Genomic DNA, 16,649 nt, shown 5'->3' on the forward strand with positions numbered 1-16,649 from the left:
AGCAACCTCTATGAGCCAGTTCCCTTATCTATCAAGTGAGAGAAATTTCTGCTTTACTTATCTCAGTGTTATTATAAAAATGGATTGAAATTATCTATGAGTTTCTTTGCATCCTGGAAATATATACTAATTGTGGTTTTTGGTAAGTATTTGGTATAAAAAAAGAATGTATTTCATGGATTCTAAGAAATATATGTATGTATATATACAATTTTTAATATTTTTTTAAAAATTTATTTATTTATTTTATTTTTTGGCTGTGTTGGGTCTTCGTTTTTGTGCGAGGGCTTTCTCTAGTTGTGGCAAGCGGGGGCCACTCTTCATCGCGGTGCGCGGGCCTCTCACTATCGCGGCCTCTCTTGTTGCGGAGCACAGGCTCCAGACGCGCAGGCTCAGTAATTGTGGCTCACGGGCCCAGTTGCTCCGCGGCACGTGGGATCTTCCCAGACCAGGGCTCGAACCCGTGTCCCTTGCATTGGCAGGCAGACTCTCAACCACTGCGCCACCAGGGAAGCCCCCAATTTTTAATATTTTATAATCTCTGAAATTAGATGCAGTTTACAATCTATGACAGCTTCAAAGAAATATAATACCAATATTTTGTTAAGCTTCTTGGAAAGTTTTAGGGTTATGCTTAGGAAATATGGCCATTGGGACCCACAAGACTCCTATAGACTCCTAGGAAACTGACAGTCTCATGATAGAACATCTAAAATATAGATGAAAGGAAATTATCCACACCAACTTCCTACTTTCATACAGGGAGATGTTAGTATCTCTATTCCAGATGTAAAACCAGAGTAAGCTGAGATGAGTTTACAAGATGGAGTAAGCCATCTTCTAAGGGTTCAAGGTACTAGAAAGTATTCCACAAACTTTAAAGCTTGACCTCCTACCAGGGTTATTCACTGAATGTGACATACTGTTCAGCTACCTAGGGATGTCATTCCGGGTCACTGCCTCAGGAATGCACCAAGATCAGAGGCAACCTGTTTTGCAAGTCAAGTGTGACATAGATCCTTGACTCTGAATGTGGAGCCATGAAGTTGTGGATAGCACAGCCATCAAGGTTGTTTATTTTGAAGAAAAATCACATGATAGAATATTTATAATTATAACCTTGGGATACATATACATGTATGCATGTACACATATATGTATGTATATGTGTATGTATTTGTATATATGTTTTTGTGTATACACACACACACACAAATAATATGACTTTAGATGGGGCAAAAAACAGACATCTGGGGATGGGGGATTATGGTGTATATGATTGAAAGAGAGAAATAGGGGTGAGTGAGTCTATGGAGAGTCATAGATACATACTGACTATAGTTGAAATATGACATATGTTCCTTTTGGAGTTCTTTCTCCTATATGCGTGACTTGAGACTGGCGTATTCATTCTATTCACCAATTTCCAATGGAAGAAGAGGTATCAGTCTCTTTTTATTTTTAAAAACTTAAATATTTAAATGAAAGAAAAAATGGTGACAAGATAGGAAGAACAAACAACCAGGGCCATTCTATTTTTCCCTTTTAAGAACATCAAGGCACCTGTTAATTAAAGTGTGTGTGTGTGTGTGTGTGTGTGTGTGTGTGTGTGTTCTCCAGTGAACTCTGTTCAGGTTCTGTTAACATGAGCTCTGTTCTCTCACGAAGGAAAAGAATTTTAAAGAAGAAGGAAAAGAAGCAGCTTTCCAAGTCCTTAATCTGATTTGGGTCTTTGTCACAGGGTAATCAGGCCTTCCGGGCTTCTGCTTATTCTGAGAATTTATGAAGCAAGCAACATTGTTACTTTAACTTCCTGACTAAACTTTTGTGATTTCTGTAGCCCACTGTGACAGAGGCTGCAGAGTGTAAAACCATGCATGATATTATTTGGTATGACTGTACTGAGCACAGTTCTGAGTGCTTAGTAGATGCTCAGTGTAAGTTTGTTGAATGTCTTATTTTAGAAGACAGTTCTAAAGAAATACAAAGAATTCACACAGTCTTATTTTTTCCCATTCTTCCTTTCTTCCCGGTTTTCCTTTTGACCTTTAGTTGCCTTTCCTTGATCAGGAAAAATTTGAGGCTTTACTTTGGAGTTTGGAATTGGCACCAGGATCTAGTTTAAGATGTATTTGCATAAACCCCTGATAGCTGGCTGGATAGCATTTGCCAGTAACCTCAAAACCCAACAAGTGGATGCAGAGATTTTTAAAGTAACTGTCTGGTTGAATACATATGACAAAGAGATATAGAAGGAAGATCACTAAATTCTCAGATTTAAATAACCTCTAACCAAGCAAGAATTATTTTATGATGCTATATAGCATAGCTAACCGAACAAAATAGAACATTGTCCCAGCTCTGAAGGGATGGATTTAATCCATATGGCTGTATGAAACCCTCCTTTCCTTCTCATATGATTTATAAAAGTTCTGTAAAACTTCTTATTAATATTTCCAGGACATCAGTATAAAATCACCCTAATTTAGATGATCTAGTCTCTTTTTCTTTTTTTAAAAATGAACACAAGTCAGTAAGGAATGTTTCAGGGGAGGACTTTCAGTTCTTGCTGTAAGTGGTTAACAAACGGGTCCTTCTGCAGTAAACAACCACAAAACCAGGCAAAATGTATCAGGTAACTGTTTTCAGGTATTGGTCAACAGAAAGCACAATATTTCCATCCTGAGCGAAGGAAAACTCATGAGGTGAGCCCGATGGTCACCTTGGCTGTCTGCCAGGGGAGAGTTTCCTGACTGCAGCATAGTATGCTTAGAGGTTCGGCTGAGCATAGCAGTTTTGCTGAACTAAGGAAACACAGATCTGAGTTTGGGGCAATTGAAGCAGCTAGAATCCACAGGGCAGTGCACTAGAGAGGAGAGGGTTGCATAGGGCATGGGGGGAACAGGACTCCCTGGGTACACTCTCTGGGTGTACCCAGGGAGTCCTTGGCTAGGCTAGAGTGCACAGGAACAGACTGAAACTATATGAGATTTACCAAAAATGGCGGCTCCAGGGTTGAGAACTGGACAAAGATACTAAAGGTCAAGCAGCTGATACTGAGGGACACTGGTGGTCCAGCCTAGAAACAGTGGAAAAACCTTTTTAACACCTTAATAATATCCCAAGCATCCAGAAAAGACACAGAAAATCTGTGTCTTAGGGGCAAAAGTCTATGCTTTCAAGCAGGGTTGGTAAATTTTTTTTTTTTTTTAAATAAAGGGCTAGATGGTAATTATTTTAAGCCCTGTGAGCCATTCAATATTTCTCACAACTACTCAACTCTGCTATTGTAGAGCAAAAGCGTCCAAAGACAACATGTAAATGAATGAGCATGGTTTTATTCCAATGTCACTTTTTTTTTTAACAAAAAAAGTCAGAGGGCCAGACTTGGTTCATTGCTATAGTTTGCCAACACTTGCCCTAGATTAAGGCCTACTTTAAAATCTACCCTAACAAAGCTTAGAGCCAAGTGCTGTCAAGAAAAATTGCAAGGGAAATTGAGTTTGGAAGTTGAGTCCTGCGGTAGTTAGAGGAGGTTGGGGAACATCTTTGACTTTACAAAGATTCATCCAACAAAGTGGAAGACCAAGCTTATGCAAGCCTATGCAAGATCAAGGTGAGCAGACAGTTTGACTTCTGGCAAAAACCAACTCTGCAGAGGAAGATCAAATCTAGAATGTCTTCATGTATCCTCAACAATTGTTAGGTATGCAGAGAAACAGGAAAATATTACCCATAGTAAAAAAAACAAAAAACAAAACTCAATAGAAACTAATCCCCAAATGGTCCAGATGTTGGATTTGGCAGACAAAGCTTTTAAAGAAACTATTATAAATATGTTCAAAGAACTAAAGGAAAATATTGTCAGAATGAGTGAATATAAAGGCATCTCAGCAGAGAAATAGAAACTATAAAAGAATCTAATGAATATCTTAGAATGAAAAAGTTGAATAATTGAGATGAAAAATTCACAAGATGAGCTTAAGAGGAGAACGAAGATGACAGAAGATAGAATCAATGAACTTGAAGACAGATCAATAGGAGAAGAGATAGAGAAAAACATATTTTAAGAAATAGTGGCTGAATTTTCCCAAATTTAATGAAAATATTGACAAACAAATTCAAGATATTACACAGACTTCAAGTAGGATGAGTTATAAGAAAACCACATCTAGACATACCATAGTTAATTGCTAAAAACCAAAGATAAAATCTTGAAAAACAGAGAGAAAAGATATAACAGCGAAATAAGAATTACAACCAACTCCTCACCAGAAACAATAGGGACAAAAAGACAAGATACTGAAGAAAAAAAAAAGTCAACCTCAAATTCTATGTCTAATGCAAAATATCCTACAAAAACAAGGATTAAATAAAGAGTGACTCTTTTAGAGCAATGCTGTCCAATAGAAATATAGTACAAGCCACATATGTATTGTTTTAAATTTTCTAATGGCCCCATTGAAAAATTTTAGAAGAAACAGGTAAAATTAATTTTAACAATATATTTTATTTAACCCAGTATATACAAATATTACCATTTTAACATGTAATCAGTATAAAAATTATTAGATATTTTACACATTTTTATGCTTTTTGAAATCTGGTGTGTATTTTACCATTAAAGAACAACTCAGGGCTTCCCTGGTGGCACAGTGGTTGAGAATCTGCCTGCTAATGCAGGGGACACGGGTTCGAGCCCTGGTCTGGGAAGATCCCACATGCCGCGGAGCAACTAGGCCCGTGAGCCACAACTACTGAGCCTGCGCGTCTGGAGCCTGTGCTCCGCAACAAGAGAGGCCACGATAGAGAGAGGCCCGCGCACCGCGATGAAGAGTGGCCCCCGCTTGCTGCAGCTAGAGAAAGCCCTCGCACAGAAACGAAGACCCAACACAGCCAAATAAATAAATAAATAAATAATAATTAAAGGTGCTAATAATTAAAAAAAAAAAAAAAAAAAGGAACAACTCAGTTTGGACTAACCACATTTCACTAGTTACCTGTGTCTAGTGGCTGCTGTTGGAATTGAATAGCACAGTTTTAGATCAAAGAGAAAGGGGAATGGACAAGTTGCCCTGTATCCAGGTTGTTTCCCAGGCTATCTTATACATAGTATTTGTTTATTTTTTATTTTTTAAAAAATTTATTTATTTTGTTTATTTATTTTTGGCTGCGTTGGGTCTTCGTTGCTGCCCGTGGGCTTTCTCTAGTTGCAGCGAGTGGGGGCTACTCTTTGTTGTGGTGTGCGGGCTTCTCATTGCGGCGGCTTCTCCTGTTGCAGAGCACGGGCTCTAGGCATGTGGGCTTCAGTAGTTGTGGCACACGGGCTCTAGAGTGCAGACTCAGTAGTTGTGGCGCATGGGCTTAGTTGCTCCGCGGCATGTGGGATCTTCCTGGACCAGGGCTCAAACCTGTGTCCCTTGCATTGGCAAGCGGATTCTTAACCACTGCGCCACCAGGAAAGTCCTACATAGTGTTTAAATTAACCTTTCTAAAACATTTGCCAGCTCAGAAGACCTGAAGAAGCTACCTACTATGTGGTAAAACAAGTTAATTTGTCCATTCTTTCATTCATTCATTCATTCAGCTATTTACTCAAAAAACATTTACTAAATGCCAGACCCTAGTCAAAGAGTTGGAGATATCCACAAGAACAAAATCCAGTCCCTTTCCTCAGGGAGCTCACAGACTAATTGACATGATAACCATACTAGCAAACAGGTTCATTATCATTTGGTAAATGAGTGTAGGTAAGATACTACCAGCATACAGAAGACATGGGGGATAAGGAACAAGTGGGATTAGTGGGAGTCAAGGAAGGGTACCGTGTATCAGAGTTCTTCATTGCAAACAACAAAAACTGACTCTGGCTAACATAGGAGGAAAGGAGCCACTGAGGACTTTTTAAGCAGAGCTGTGGCATGGGCATTTTCAGGTTTTAAGCAGACCACGCTGGCATAATAGTTTGGATAATAGGTTAGAGGGGATAATGCTGAAGGCAGGGAGAGAGGTAATAGACTAGTAATTGTCTGAATGAGAGACATTGAGGGGCTGAACCAAGGCAATGGCTGTGGGAATGGAAAGGGTAGTTTCAAGAGTTCCAACTCATTCCAAAATTGAGAACTGTCACTGTCCCAACCCCTCCTTTTCCAGTGCACTCAACTCACTCCCACCCTCTTCAGATAAACAGAGCGTAACTCACTGTGAACTAGACATGCCATTTCTGCTTCTTCTTCCTCGAATGCCTTTGCCCCTCTGCTCATTTTCTCAGAGCCCTCACTTCCCATTTAAGATGCAGCTCATGACCACCTACTGCTCAAGCCCTCGGTAGTCTCTTAACACCCTAACTCTCTATAAGGTTGCTGTCATTGTTTTGATGGCTAACTTGTCACAATAGGTTAAAGAGCCTATTGTGTTATTATGTCACTGTCATACCTCCCTGCATTCTACTGTAAGCTACTAGAGGCTAGTGATGCCGTCTCGGTCTTCCTTGTACTGTCAGGCCCTAGAATGGGTCCAGCACAGAGTACCCAGTACATGTTCCTGATGATGCTGGCCCCTGGCTCTGTGCGACACATTAGGGTCCTGTTGTGGCTGATAGCTTCCATCACCAAATTCCTGCTCAGTACAGTCTGAGGAATGTTCACCTCCCATAAGCACATCTCTTGGGTCACTGTCTGCTCATAGACTTTCACCAACTTCCCATTTCCCACTGAACTCTTCTCCTCAGCTGTTAAGGTCCATCAGTCCATTCTCCCCACATTTCCCCAGTAGATACCTCAGCAGTCATCAGACTGACCTCTTTACGGGTCCAAAAACAAGTCCCATGAAGGTCTGATTCTTAATTGTCACTTAGACTAACACCTGTCCCAAGGATGTCCTTACTGTTCCCTTCCAGTGGTTCAGAACCAAGGATGTCCTTCAAATCCAAAAACCTGCTTGGTCCCTTATGGTTCCAGCCCTTGCAGATCTTTGACCAAACTGTCACGGCTTTTCTGGTGTGTCTTCCGGCAGGCAGTGATTCCCAGATTTGTTGCGTTTGCTATTCTGAGCATCTTCATCTCCACGGCTAGATTGCAAGCTGCTTGATCGCTCAGTATCCCAAGGGTGCCAGATACGTTTCTGGACACCTAGGGCTCCTGAATGCATATTAGAAGATTGGCATAAGGCAGAACTATTTCTCGGACTCCCATCTCATCAGTGAACTGCATTCTCCACCCCCCCCATTTTAGCGTGTAAGGGAAGCTGAGGAAGAAGCTTCTCTCTGGAATGGCAGCCCAGAGACTTTAGTGAGATTTTTAGTGTCTCTTGGTCAGCACTGCTGCTGATAGTGAGTCACTGCTCGTTTGTGGTGATTCTAAGCCTCACTTTATGATTCATGTTCTAAAAACGGGGTGAGGTTTTTAACAGAGAAACCAATTCCAGTGTGAACGTAGCCTCACAGCGATCAGGTTCCTCTGAGGGCTTCCAGCTGCCCGCCCAGCGCTGCTCAAGGTCAGGCATCTCAGGGTTCACTGGATATAGCTGTTTCATGGCAAATACCTAGAATCCATTTCACGGGGTTATGATAGGGGGTTCCCGGTGATAAATTTGTTCCCCCAGCCTTTCTTGAGACTTTTCATGGTCTGTAACCAGCCATGTCTGGATCTGGGATGGACAAGTTGAGGAAGGGTAGCTAAATCTTGGGGGCTTTTCTTTTGTTCATACTTCTGAGTAGTAGTCTTGGTTCCTCAGCCAGAAAGCGCTTGCATCTCTAAAGAGGAAGTTGAGTGCTTGACTCCGCTTAGCATCTGGGAGAACTGCTCTAAAAAGCACTGAAAAGGGAAATCACTAAAATCAGAATGTGTAAGTGACAGAAATGGGGTGGTTTTGTGAAATTTGTGTTCTGGTCCCAAGACTTCGACTAGCAAGCAGTGTACCTTTGCGTGAGTCATTTACCTACAGTAGCGACGGCCATAGCTGACATTTATAAAGAGCTTGGATTGGGGCCTGGCACACAGTAAGCCCTCTGTAAGCTCACCTGCTATGATCATCATCATTGTTACATAAGGTTTTTCAGTCCCAGTACTAAGCACTTGGTGTATGTTATCTTATTTAATCCTTAAAATTATGACATGAGTTTTGCTGCAGAGGTGTGAGCTGAGGCTTAAAGACCGTACAGTACTCAAATCCAGGCAGTGGAACTCCCGAGCCCATTTCAGTCTCTGTTGTTACTATGCCTGATTTCCTTAGGCCTCGTTTTTTCTTTTTCTTTTTTTTTTCCCATCTGTAAAACTTGAGAGCTGGACTACTGGTCTTTAAAATCTAGGAGCTCTAAAATTTCTAGATATTTTCTCCATTATTTTCACCCTTTTCCTTCTCTCCTTCCCCTTCCCGTCATCCACCCACACTCATCCGTGAATTTCGCTGGATTCATCATCATGGGATGGGCAGGATGTTTTCCCCATTGAGCTATATGATACTGCAAATGTCAGCACGTGGACTTGTAGTATTGTGGCTTTGTAGTGGTTGTTGGACCTGGTTTGCACGCTGCTGTCGTTGGGAGAGGGGGAATCTGACTCTTCAATTTTACTGTCTTATCTTGGCCTGCAGCCATTGCCACATTGAGTGATGCTAACATTTGACGGGCTTGAGAAAGGCTTAATGGGAGAAGCCCACTGGAATCAGCTCTTTGGGTCCGTGGGCCCTGCCTGGTTCTCTGATGAGATCTGGTTTGGAGCACTCACTCTCCAGGCTGTTAGCACATGTCTGGTCCTGTGATTGGTAAGGATATTAGGAGAGGAACTTTGGAGAGAGGTTTCTGGACTTTCCATTCTGCACACAGCTTGGATTCCTGATTGGCAGATTTCCAGTGAGGAGTTTCACCGATCATTTCATTATGGTTCCATTGTCGTTAATGTCTGTAAAGTACTTTAGTTGGTGGTAGTCTATATATATTCTCTAGTATTTTTCTTTGTGGCTATGACCCAAAGATTAGAGTGTTTCGGCATCAGAAGACCTGGGCTCAAGTGTTGCATCTGTTGCCTCCTAGCTTGGTGCATCTAACACACCTGCTTTTTATGACCTCTACTTGATCATTTTTTTGGTGGTCTCTTACTATGGAATAAAAAGAGTCCATTTGTCACTATCCTAGGATGTGTGAATTCTTCCACTTAGAAACTTGGGAGAAACATCTTAGAATCTTAGGGCACCAAACAAAGGCTTCGAAACAGCAAAAGTGTTGGATAAGTCACTTAACTTCTCTCAGCCCAGATTTCTTCCTCTGTGAAAGAATTATAATAATACTTGCCCAACTACAATGGCTATTCAATCAAAGTATGGTATGAAAATAGGTTTCTGAAAATTATAGATTCTGTAGGAAACATTACTTATTTTTAGGAAGTATCATGCAACAAAACTAATTGTTTTAAGTACCAAAAAAGCAAAAGCTATTAAATGTTTCTATTCTCATTATCGTTAGCATAGATTATTTACTGCAGATAATAACCTATAGTAAAATTCCAATGTTTTCTTTTTATTGTGCACCAGCTAGAAGGCTATAAGTTAAATTATTCTAGACTAAAGTGAATATTGTGAGTATTCAGTTAGTAAGAACTGATACTGTTCAAGGTGGATAGTAGCTTTTATGTGGAAACATTAATTTTGCATTAATTCAGATTTTACTAATTCATTATAAGATCAAGAGTTAGGTTCCAGTTGTAAAAAGACATTAACTGTACAAGCAATATTATGAGTCTATTAAGTATCCTTACATGGAACATAATTGCAATGTGAGTAAAGGCTAGACTTTTACGTACTAATTCAAACTGTCCTAGAGTGAAAATGTGTTTCTTTAACTCACATTTTCCACTAAAGTAAATATGCCCTACCCCCTTACTCCAAATGAATAAGATGACTCCATTTCTGTTTTTCTTGACTGGTAAATCATGCTTGGAGATACCATCTGGAGATGGTTGGGTTTCTGCCAAAGATTTAAATCAGGCTTGCAAAGAGCTACCTGCCTAAGGCAAGAAACCACACTGATTTAATAGGAAAGAACATGCTTTTATTTTGCCATCTGGTAAAGGAAAGTGAAAGCACTTTGAAAAATTTTAATATTTGTTCTACAATCATGGCCTTATAGATAAAAGTATTTCCAAAATGCAGTAATTGGGAAAATTGGAGAATCTAATTGCTAAAATCTGCGTGATTATTTATGCCTGATATGAAGGCACATACAGAGATCTTGATGCTAAAAGCAGATATTTCTGTAAGAGAAGTGAAGGCAAGACAGGGATAGAGAAAGGTAAATAGGTTGGAAACGACCCAGACCTCCTTGTGGGCAGTGTGGAAAGCTCAAGACCTGTGTGGATTGGTTATAATGTGATGGTTATCCCTTTTAATTTTTATTTTTTAAACAGGTTTCCACTTGGCAGATTAACCAAAGGCAAGAGAGGCTAATCTGTCTACGTTCTGAGTGCCACTCTCCGCAAGACCCCCATAACAGACCCCAGGCCCAAGTCCACTGTGCTACCAGACCCCCACCCCACCCCAGGCATTGCTCTGGGGTCTGCCTGAGGCCAGCAGTGTGAAGATGACCAGCACCTTCCTAGCATGACGACCTTGGACCATGTGATCGCTACCCACCAGTCGGAGTGGGTCTCCTTCAATGAGGAGCCACCCTTTTCTGTCCCTTCTGAGGGTAAGAACTTCCATCGCCTAAGTGAAAAGATTAACAGAGAACCACACCTGCTTGGTATGGCTTCTATCTGATCATTCTTTTGGGGGGATCTTGATATGGAAAACAGAGCCAGTTTGTCACTTTCTTCAGGTCCAGATTCTTCCACTTAGAAGCCTGGAGGAGGCATCTTAGGACCTAGGGCCCCAAACAAGGACCTGGAAACACCAAAAGTATTGGCTGCTTTCTTCCAATGAACATTAACTTCCTATTTCCAAAGTACTTTATGCTCGGTCTTTTTGGTTATTATTCCCAACAGCAATTCGGATTGTCTCAATTTTTAAAGCATAATTGTCAAGAGTGACAGGTGCTGGAGCCAGATCCCTTGGGCTCAAATCCTGGCTCCTTTATGGATGAGTGATGTGTCCTTGGGTGGATAATTGATTTAACCTCCCTGGGCGGTTGTTCATCTGTGCAGTACAGGTAATCACAGTACCTACCTCAGGGTGGTTGTGAGGATTAAATGAATTAACATGTGAAGTGCTTACAGCAGTGACTGGCACATGGAAAGAGCTCATGATTGTCACTCGTGATCATGATGAAGGTGGCTAGATTGACTTCTGGGGAACGGTGCTCAGGGATGAAGGTCAAGGTGGGATGCGGGAGCTATTTACAGAACCACATCAGCTGCTTCTGTTCCACGGCTGCTGCTACTGCCGCCTGAAATCGTCCCAGCTTCATTCACAGCACCTGGAAAGTGTGAGTTTACAGGTGTGCTGTCCAATACGGTAGCCATGTGGCTATCGAGTCTTCGAAATGTGGCTAGTCTGAATTGAGATGCGCTATAAATGTGAAATACCCACACTGAATTTCGAGGACCTAGTAAAAGTTAAATGTTTTATTAACAGTTTTTTATCAATTACATGTTGGTATTACACATTTTCAACATGCTGAGTTGAAATACATAGTATTAAAAGTAGTTTCACCTGTTTCTTTTTAGTTTTAAAATGTGGCTACTAGAATATTTAAAATTCGTCTGTGGCCCACCTTTTACTTTTTTAGGACAGCGCTTATCTAAATAATTACATTCAGGTAGACGTGTTTGTTTGGCTAGTGATGGGAGAAAGGAGTTTCACAGCAGTACTTTTATTTTTTAAACATTTTCATACAGTAAAATTGACCATTTTTGGTTTACAGTTGATGAATTTTAACACATGTATAGATTTGTGTAATCACCACCACAACTGGGATCTAGTTCTGTTATTTAAAAACAAATTTTTGAAGGCTATTAAATGTTCCGGGACCAATGCAGTGATACAAAAGCTAGAGGAAGCTCTGTGCCATATTCAGCTGGTCATTAGTGCAGGGTTTGCACATGGTGGCCCGCAGATGTGTGTTGTTTGGACTGCGCAGAGTTTGAATTTGAATGTTTTTAGTCCAGACAGAAGCTCTCCTGTTGAGCCACAGTCTCCACCATTCCCCATTGCCTTTCGCTTTTCTGATTCGACCTAGTTCTATCTGTTGCTTGGCCTCTGTAGGAATTTTGTTTGTGACCCCTAAGCACTGGAGTAGATGGTAGGATAAGAATAGTGAACAAGACTCCCAGTCTCAGCCTGCATGGAGACTGCTATGGACACCCTAGGGTATAGTTTTTATACATTTTAAGGTAAACACTGTTATAGCGTAGAGACAGGTGGGCATGGCTGTTTTTCTGCCCTCACACCCGGTAATGCTGAGTCCTTTGATCACTGCTTGCCTGTCCTTTGTTTTTCCTCCACGAGACAGTTCTGAAGAGTGGCCTTCCTCGCGTGATGTGATGGCAGTTTCTGGTATCTGTTTCAGGGGGCACTGAAGAGCACCTCCCAGGACCATCGTCTTCCTCAGACCAGTCCCAGAGCTCTTCCGGGGAGAACCGTGTGGTGGATAGAGGCTCTCAGGACCTTTCCCCCTCGGAGCACGATGACTCTTCTGAAAAGATGGGCCTCATCTCTGAAGCGGCCTCCCCTCCCCTGAGCCCTGGGCAGCCTCCACCCGACCTGGCTTCAGCCATCAGCAGCTGGGTTCAGTTTGAAGATGACACACCCTGGGCCAGCACATTACCACCTCATACAGAAGCAGGTGGGGCAGGTAGGACAGGTGGGGCGCTGGGAAGGGTTCTGTCTGAGGTCTGTGCTCACCAGGGACGCTTTGTCATGAGAGGTCTGCAGGGCTGCCAGCATTCTGTTTTGCCTGCTCCAGAGCCCTGAAGCACTGGCCACATAGGAGAGAGCAGACAGAGATCTCATCTGGCTTAATTCTATGACACACGTTTTTTATTAACATAAGCATGTGGAAGCATTTATGTGTTCTGGGCCGTTTCCAGCCTTTTACCCTTGCCCTGGCTGTTAATTTCTCTTTGGAAGTATGCATATTTATTCATCTGTTATGGACTGGAATTCTGTTTACTTAGCACCTAAATTGTAAGCTCCTTGTGAGTAAAATGAATGTCTCTCAAAGTGTGGACCACCAACCATTTCTAATAGAGTCACCAGTTATACATAGATGTTCTTGTGTCCCAGACCTTTAGAATCCAAATCTTCAGGGGTGGGGACTGTCATTAATGGTCAGTCTCTTACTTTGTGGCATTTAAATGGCCAGAAGCTGCACTGGGAAGCTGAGTGAAGCCAGGGGAATGATTAGTTCCCAGCCTGGTGACCTGGCTACTCATTTTATTGTGCACTAAAGCATACCAAGGGTGATTGGGATAACCTTTGGGACTGTATTAGTTTTCTATTTGCTGCTGTAACAAATGACTACAAACTTAGTGGCTTAACCAACACAACTTTATTATCTTACAATTCTGTAGTTCAGAAGTCCGACATGGGTGTCACTGAGCTAAAATCAAGGTGTTGGTGGGTCTGCATTCCTTTCAGGAGGCTCTAGGGGAGAATCTTTGTCCTTGGCCTTTCTAGCTTCTAGAGGCTGCCTATATTTCTTGACATGTGGCCTCTTCCTCAGTCTCCAAAGCCAGCAATGTTGCATCTCTCTGTGCCTTTCTTCTATAGTCAAATCTTCCCCTGCCTGACTTCTGCTTTCCTCTTCCGTTTTTTTTTTTTTTAATCTTTATTGGAGTATAACTGCTTCACAAGACTGCACTAGCCTCTGTCGCACAACGAAGTGAATCAGCCACATGCACACATACATCCCCATATCCCCTCCCTCTTGAGCCTCCCTCCCACCCTCCCTATCCCACCCCTCTAGGTCGTTGCAAAGCACTCAGCTGATCTCCCTGTGCTATGTAGCTGCTTCCCACAGCTATCTATTTTACATTTGGTAGTATATATAAGTCCATGCCACTCTCTCACTTCGTCCCAGCTTCCCCCTCCCCCACTGTGTCCTCAAGTCCGTTCTCTATGTCTACATCTTTATTCCTGCCCTGCCTGCCACTAGGTTCATCAGTACCATTATTTTTTTTTTTTTTTAGATTCCATATATATGTGTTAGCATACGGTATTTGTTTTTCTCTTTCTGACCTACTTCACTCTGTATGACAGACTCTAGGTCCATCCACCTCACTACAAATAACTCAATTTCGTTTCCTTTTATGGCTGAGTAATATTCCATTGTATATATGTGCCACATCTTTACCCATTCATCTGTTGATGGACATTTAGGTTGCTTCCATGACCTGGCTATTGTACATACTGCTGCAGTGAACATTGTGGTACATGTCTCTTTTTGAATTATGGTTTTCTCAGGGTATATGCCCAGTAGTGGGATTGCTGGGTCATATGGTAGTTCTATTTTTAGTTTTTTAAGGAACCTCCATACTGTTCTCCATAGTGGTTGTATCAATTTACATTCCCACCAACAGTGCAAGAGGGTTCCCTTTTCTCCACACCCTCTCCAGCATTTATTGTTTGTAGATTTTTTGATAATGGCCATTCTGACTAGTGTGAGGTGATACCTCATTGTAGTTTTGATTTGCATTTCTCTGATAATTAGTGATGTTGAGCATCTTTTCATGTGCCTCTTGACCATCTGTATGTCTTCTTTGGTGAAATGTCTATTTCCTCTTCCGTTTTTAAGGACCCTTGTGATTACACTGGGCCCACAAGGATAACCCAGGACAGTTTCCCCATCTCAAGGTTTTTAACTGAATCACATCTGCAAAATATCTTTTGGCATGTAAAAGGACATATTCACAGGTTCTGGGGATTAGGATGTGGACATCTTTGTAGAGGAGCATATTTTGTCTACCACAGAGACCTCTTAGAAAAGCCAGGTTGATGTTTTTCTGTTGGTGGGTTAAATGTTTTGCTAGTTTTGATGTTTAAAAACAATTCCTTTGTTTTTCAAACATGTTTTCAACATCAATAAAAATAATTTTAAGAAAATATAAAACATAATTCTACTATATAACAAAATTTCCATTTCTACATAACAATTTGCACACTGATACACTTTTTCACATTTAAGCATCAGATTTCTCAGTGAATTGTTGGTGAGAAAGCCATGACACTCAAAGCAGCGTGGATGAAATAACAGGTCCAGACAGGCTTCCCAGTCTGGCTGGAGGGAGGACGTAACCTTTACTGAACACCTAACACAAGTAAGACAGTGGGCTAATTAAGCATTTGTGCATTTGAGGGAAAGTTACTGAACACAGGGCAATGAATCAGTACAAAAGTATGCTTGTTTTTAGTAAGATACATTTACTAAATATTTACTGTCTCAGACACTGTGCTCAGTGCTTTACGTCATCTCATGAACTCTTTACAACGATCATATGAGGAAGGTATATTTAATATTATATTCATATTACACGTGAGAAGACTGAGACAGATAGTGGTTTGGGAATTTGCCCACAGTTGTATGCTAGGAAGTGGCAGGAGAGAGCTTTACTGCCAGGCAGACTGGCCCCAGGATCTTTGAACAGCCTAGGGATGCTGTGTGTGGTATGTTTGCCTTGATCTTCCCGCTATTGCTATAGTTTCCTCTGCTTCCTCATTCCCCGGAGGCAGGGGAGGTGAGGGATGGGTTGCCCTAAAATGGCCCTGCTTTCAGATCACTGATTATATTCAAGGCATTCAGATTCTTTTACATATTGTTCATACCTTACCTTTAGTTTCAGAGATCTCCTAATTGCTTAGAACTGTTTATATGACAGATGGATCAATTTGCTTTAACTCTTCACCACTTATTTTTGCAAAACTAACTTTGGAGTTAGTCATAATTATGTTGCTCCCATCTGACTGAGGATTTTAGCTTGTTTTTGATAATGGTTTTGACCTTTAATGGTTTTAACCTTTAAATCATTAAAACCTTATCCTTTAAGGCAGCAGTTTTCAAAGTGTGGTCTATAGATCTCTGGAGTTTCCCAAGACCCTCTCAAGGGGTGTGTGGGACCAAAAGTATTTTCATAATAATTCTAAGATTTTTTTGGTCTTTTTTTACTGTATTGGCATTTGCATTAATGGTGTAAAAGTAATAGCAAGTAAAACTTATGGCCACTGTGTACACATAGTAAAAAAAAAAAAGTCAATTTCACATAATATCCTTCATGAAGTAGTAAAGATTATTAATTTTATTAAATCTGGATTCTTTTTTTTAATAAATTTATTTATTTTATTTATTTATTTTTGGCTGCGTTGGGTCTTTGTTGTTGCATGCGGGCTTTCTCTAGTTGCGGCGAGCCGGGGCTACTCTTCGTTACGGTGCACGGGCTTCTCATTGCGGTGGCTTCTCTTGTTGCAGAGCACGGACTCTAGGCACGCGGGCTTCAGTAGTTGTGGCTCGCAGGCTCTAGAGCGCAGGCTCAGTAGCTGTGGCACACGGGCTTAGTTGCTCCGCAGCACGTGGGATCTTCCCGGACCAGGGCTCAAACCCGTGTCCCCTGCATTGGCAGGCGGATTCTTAACCACTGTGCCACCAGGGAAGCCCTAAATCTGGATTCTTAAGTACACCTTTTTAGTATTTTCTGTGAGAAATTGGGACATATGCATAAAACACT

The 16,649-nt window shown here is 41.4% G+C and overlaps 1 protein-coding gene across 2 annotated transcripts in view; it reads left to right on the plus strand.

Annotated features, from left to right (window-relative positions):
* The window catches only part of STON2 (stonin 2), a 149,769-nt gene that overhangs the window by 22,998 nt on the left and 110,122 nt on the right, over positions 1–16,649 (plus strand). For both annotated transcript variants that reach the window (XM_068541941.1, XM_068541940.1), the window contains exons 2-3: positions 10,401–10,681; positions 12,500–12,784. In XM_068541941.1, coding sequence (XP_068398042.1) covers positions 10,594–10,681; positions 12,500–12,784 — 373 coding nt within the window. In that variant the 5' untranslated portion in view covers positions 10,401–10,593. The remainder of the gene's footprint in view (positions 1–10,400; positions 10,682–12,499; positions 12,785–16,649) is intronic.

The sequence above is a fragment of the Eschrichtius robustus genome, chromosome 1, assembly GCF_028021215.1.
Source record: "Eschrichtius robustus isolate mEscRob2 chromosome 1, mEscRob2.pri, whole genome shotgun sequence".
In the NCBI taxonomy this organism is placed as follows: Eukaryota; Metazoa; Chordata; class Mammalia; order Artiodactyla; family Eschrichtiidae; genus Eschrichtius; species Eschrichtius robustus.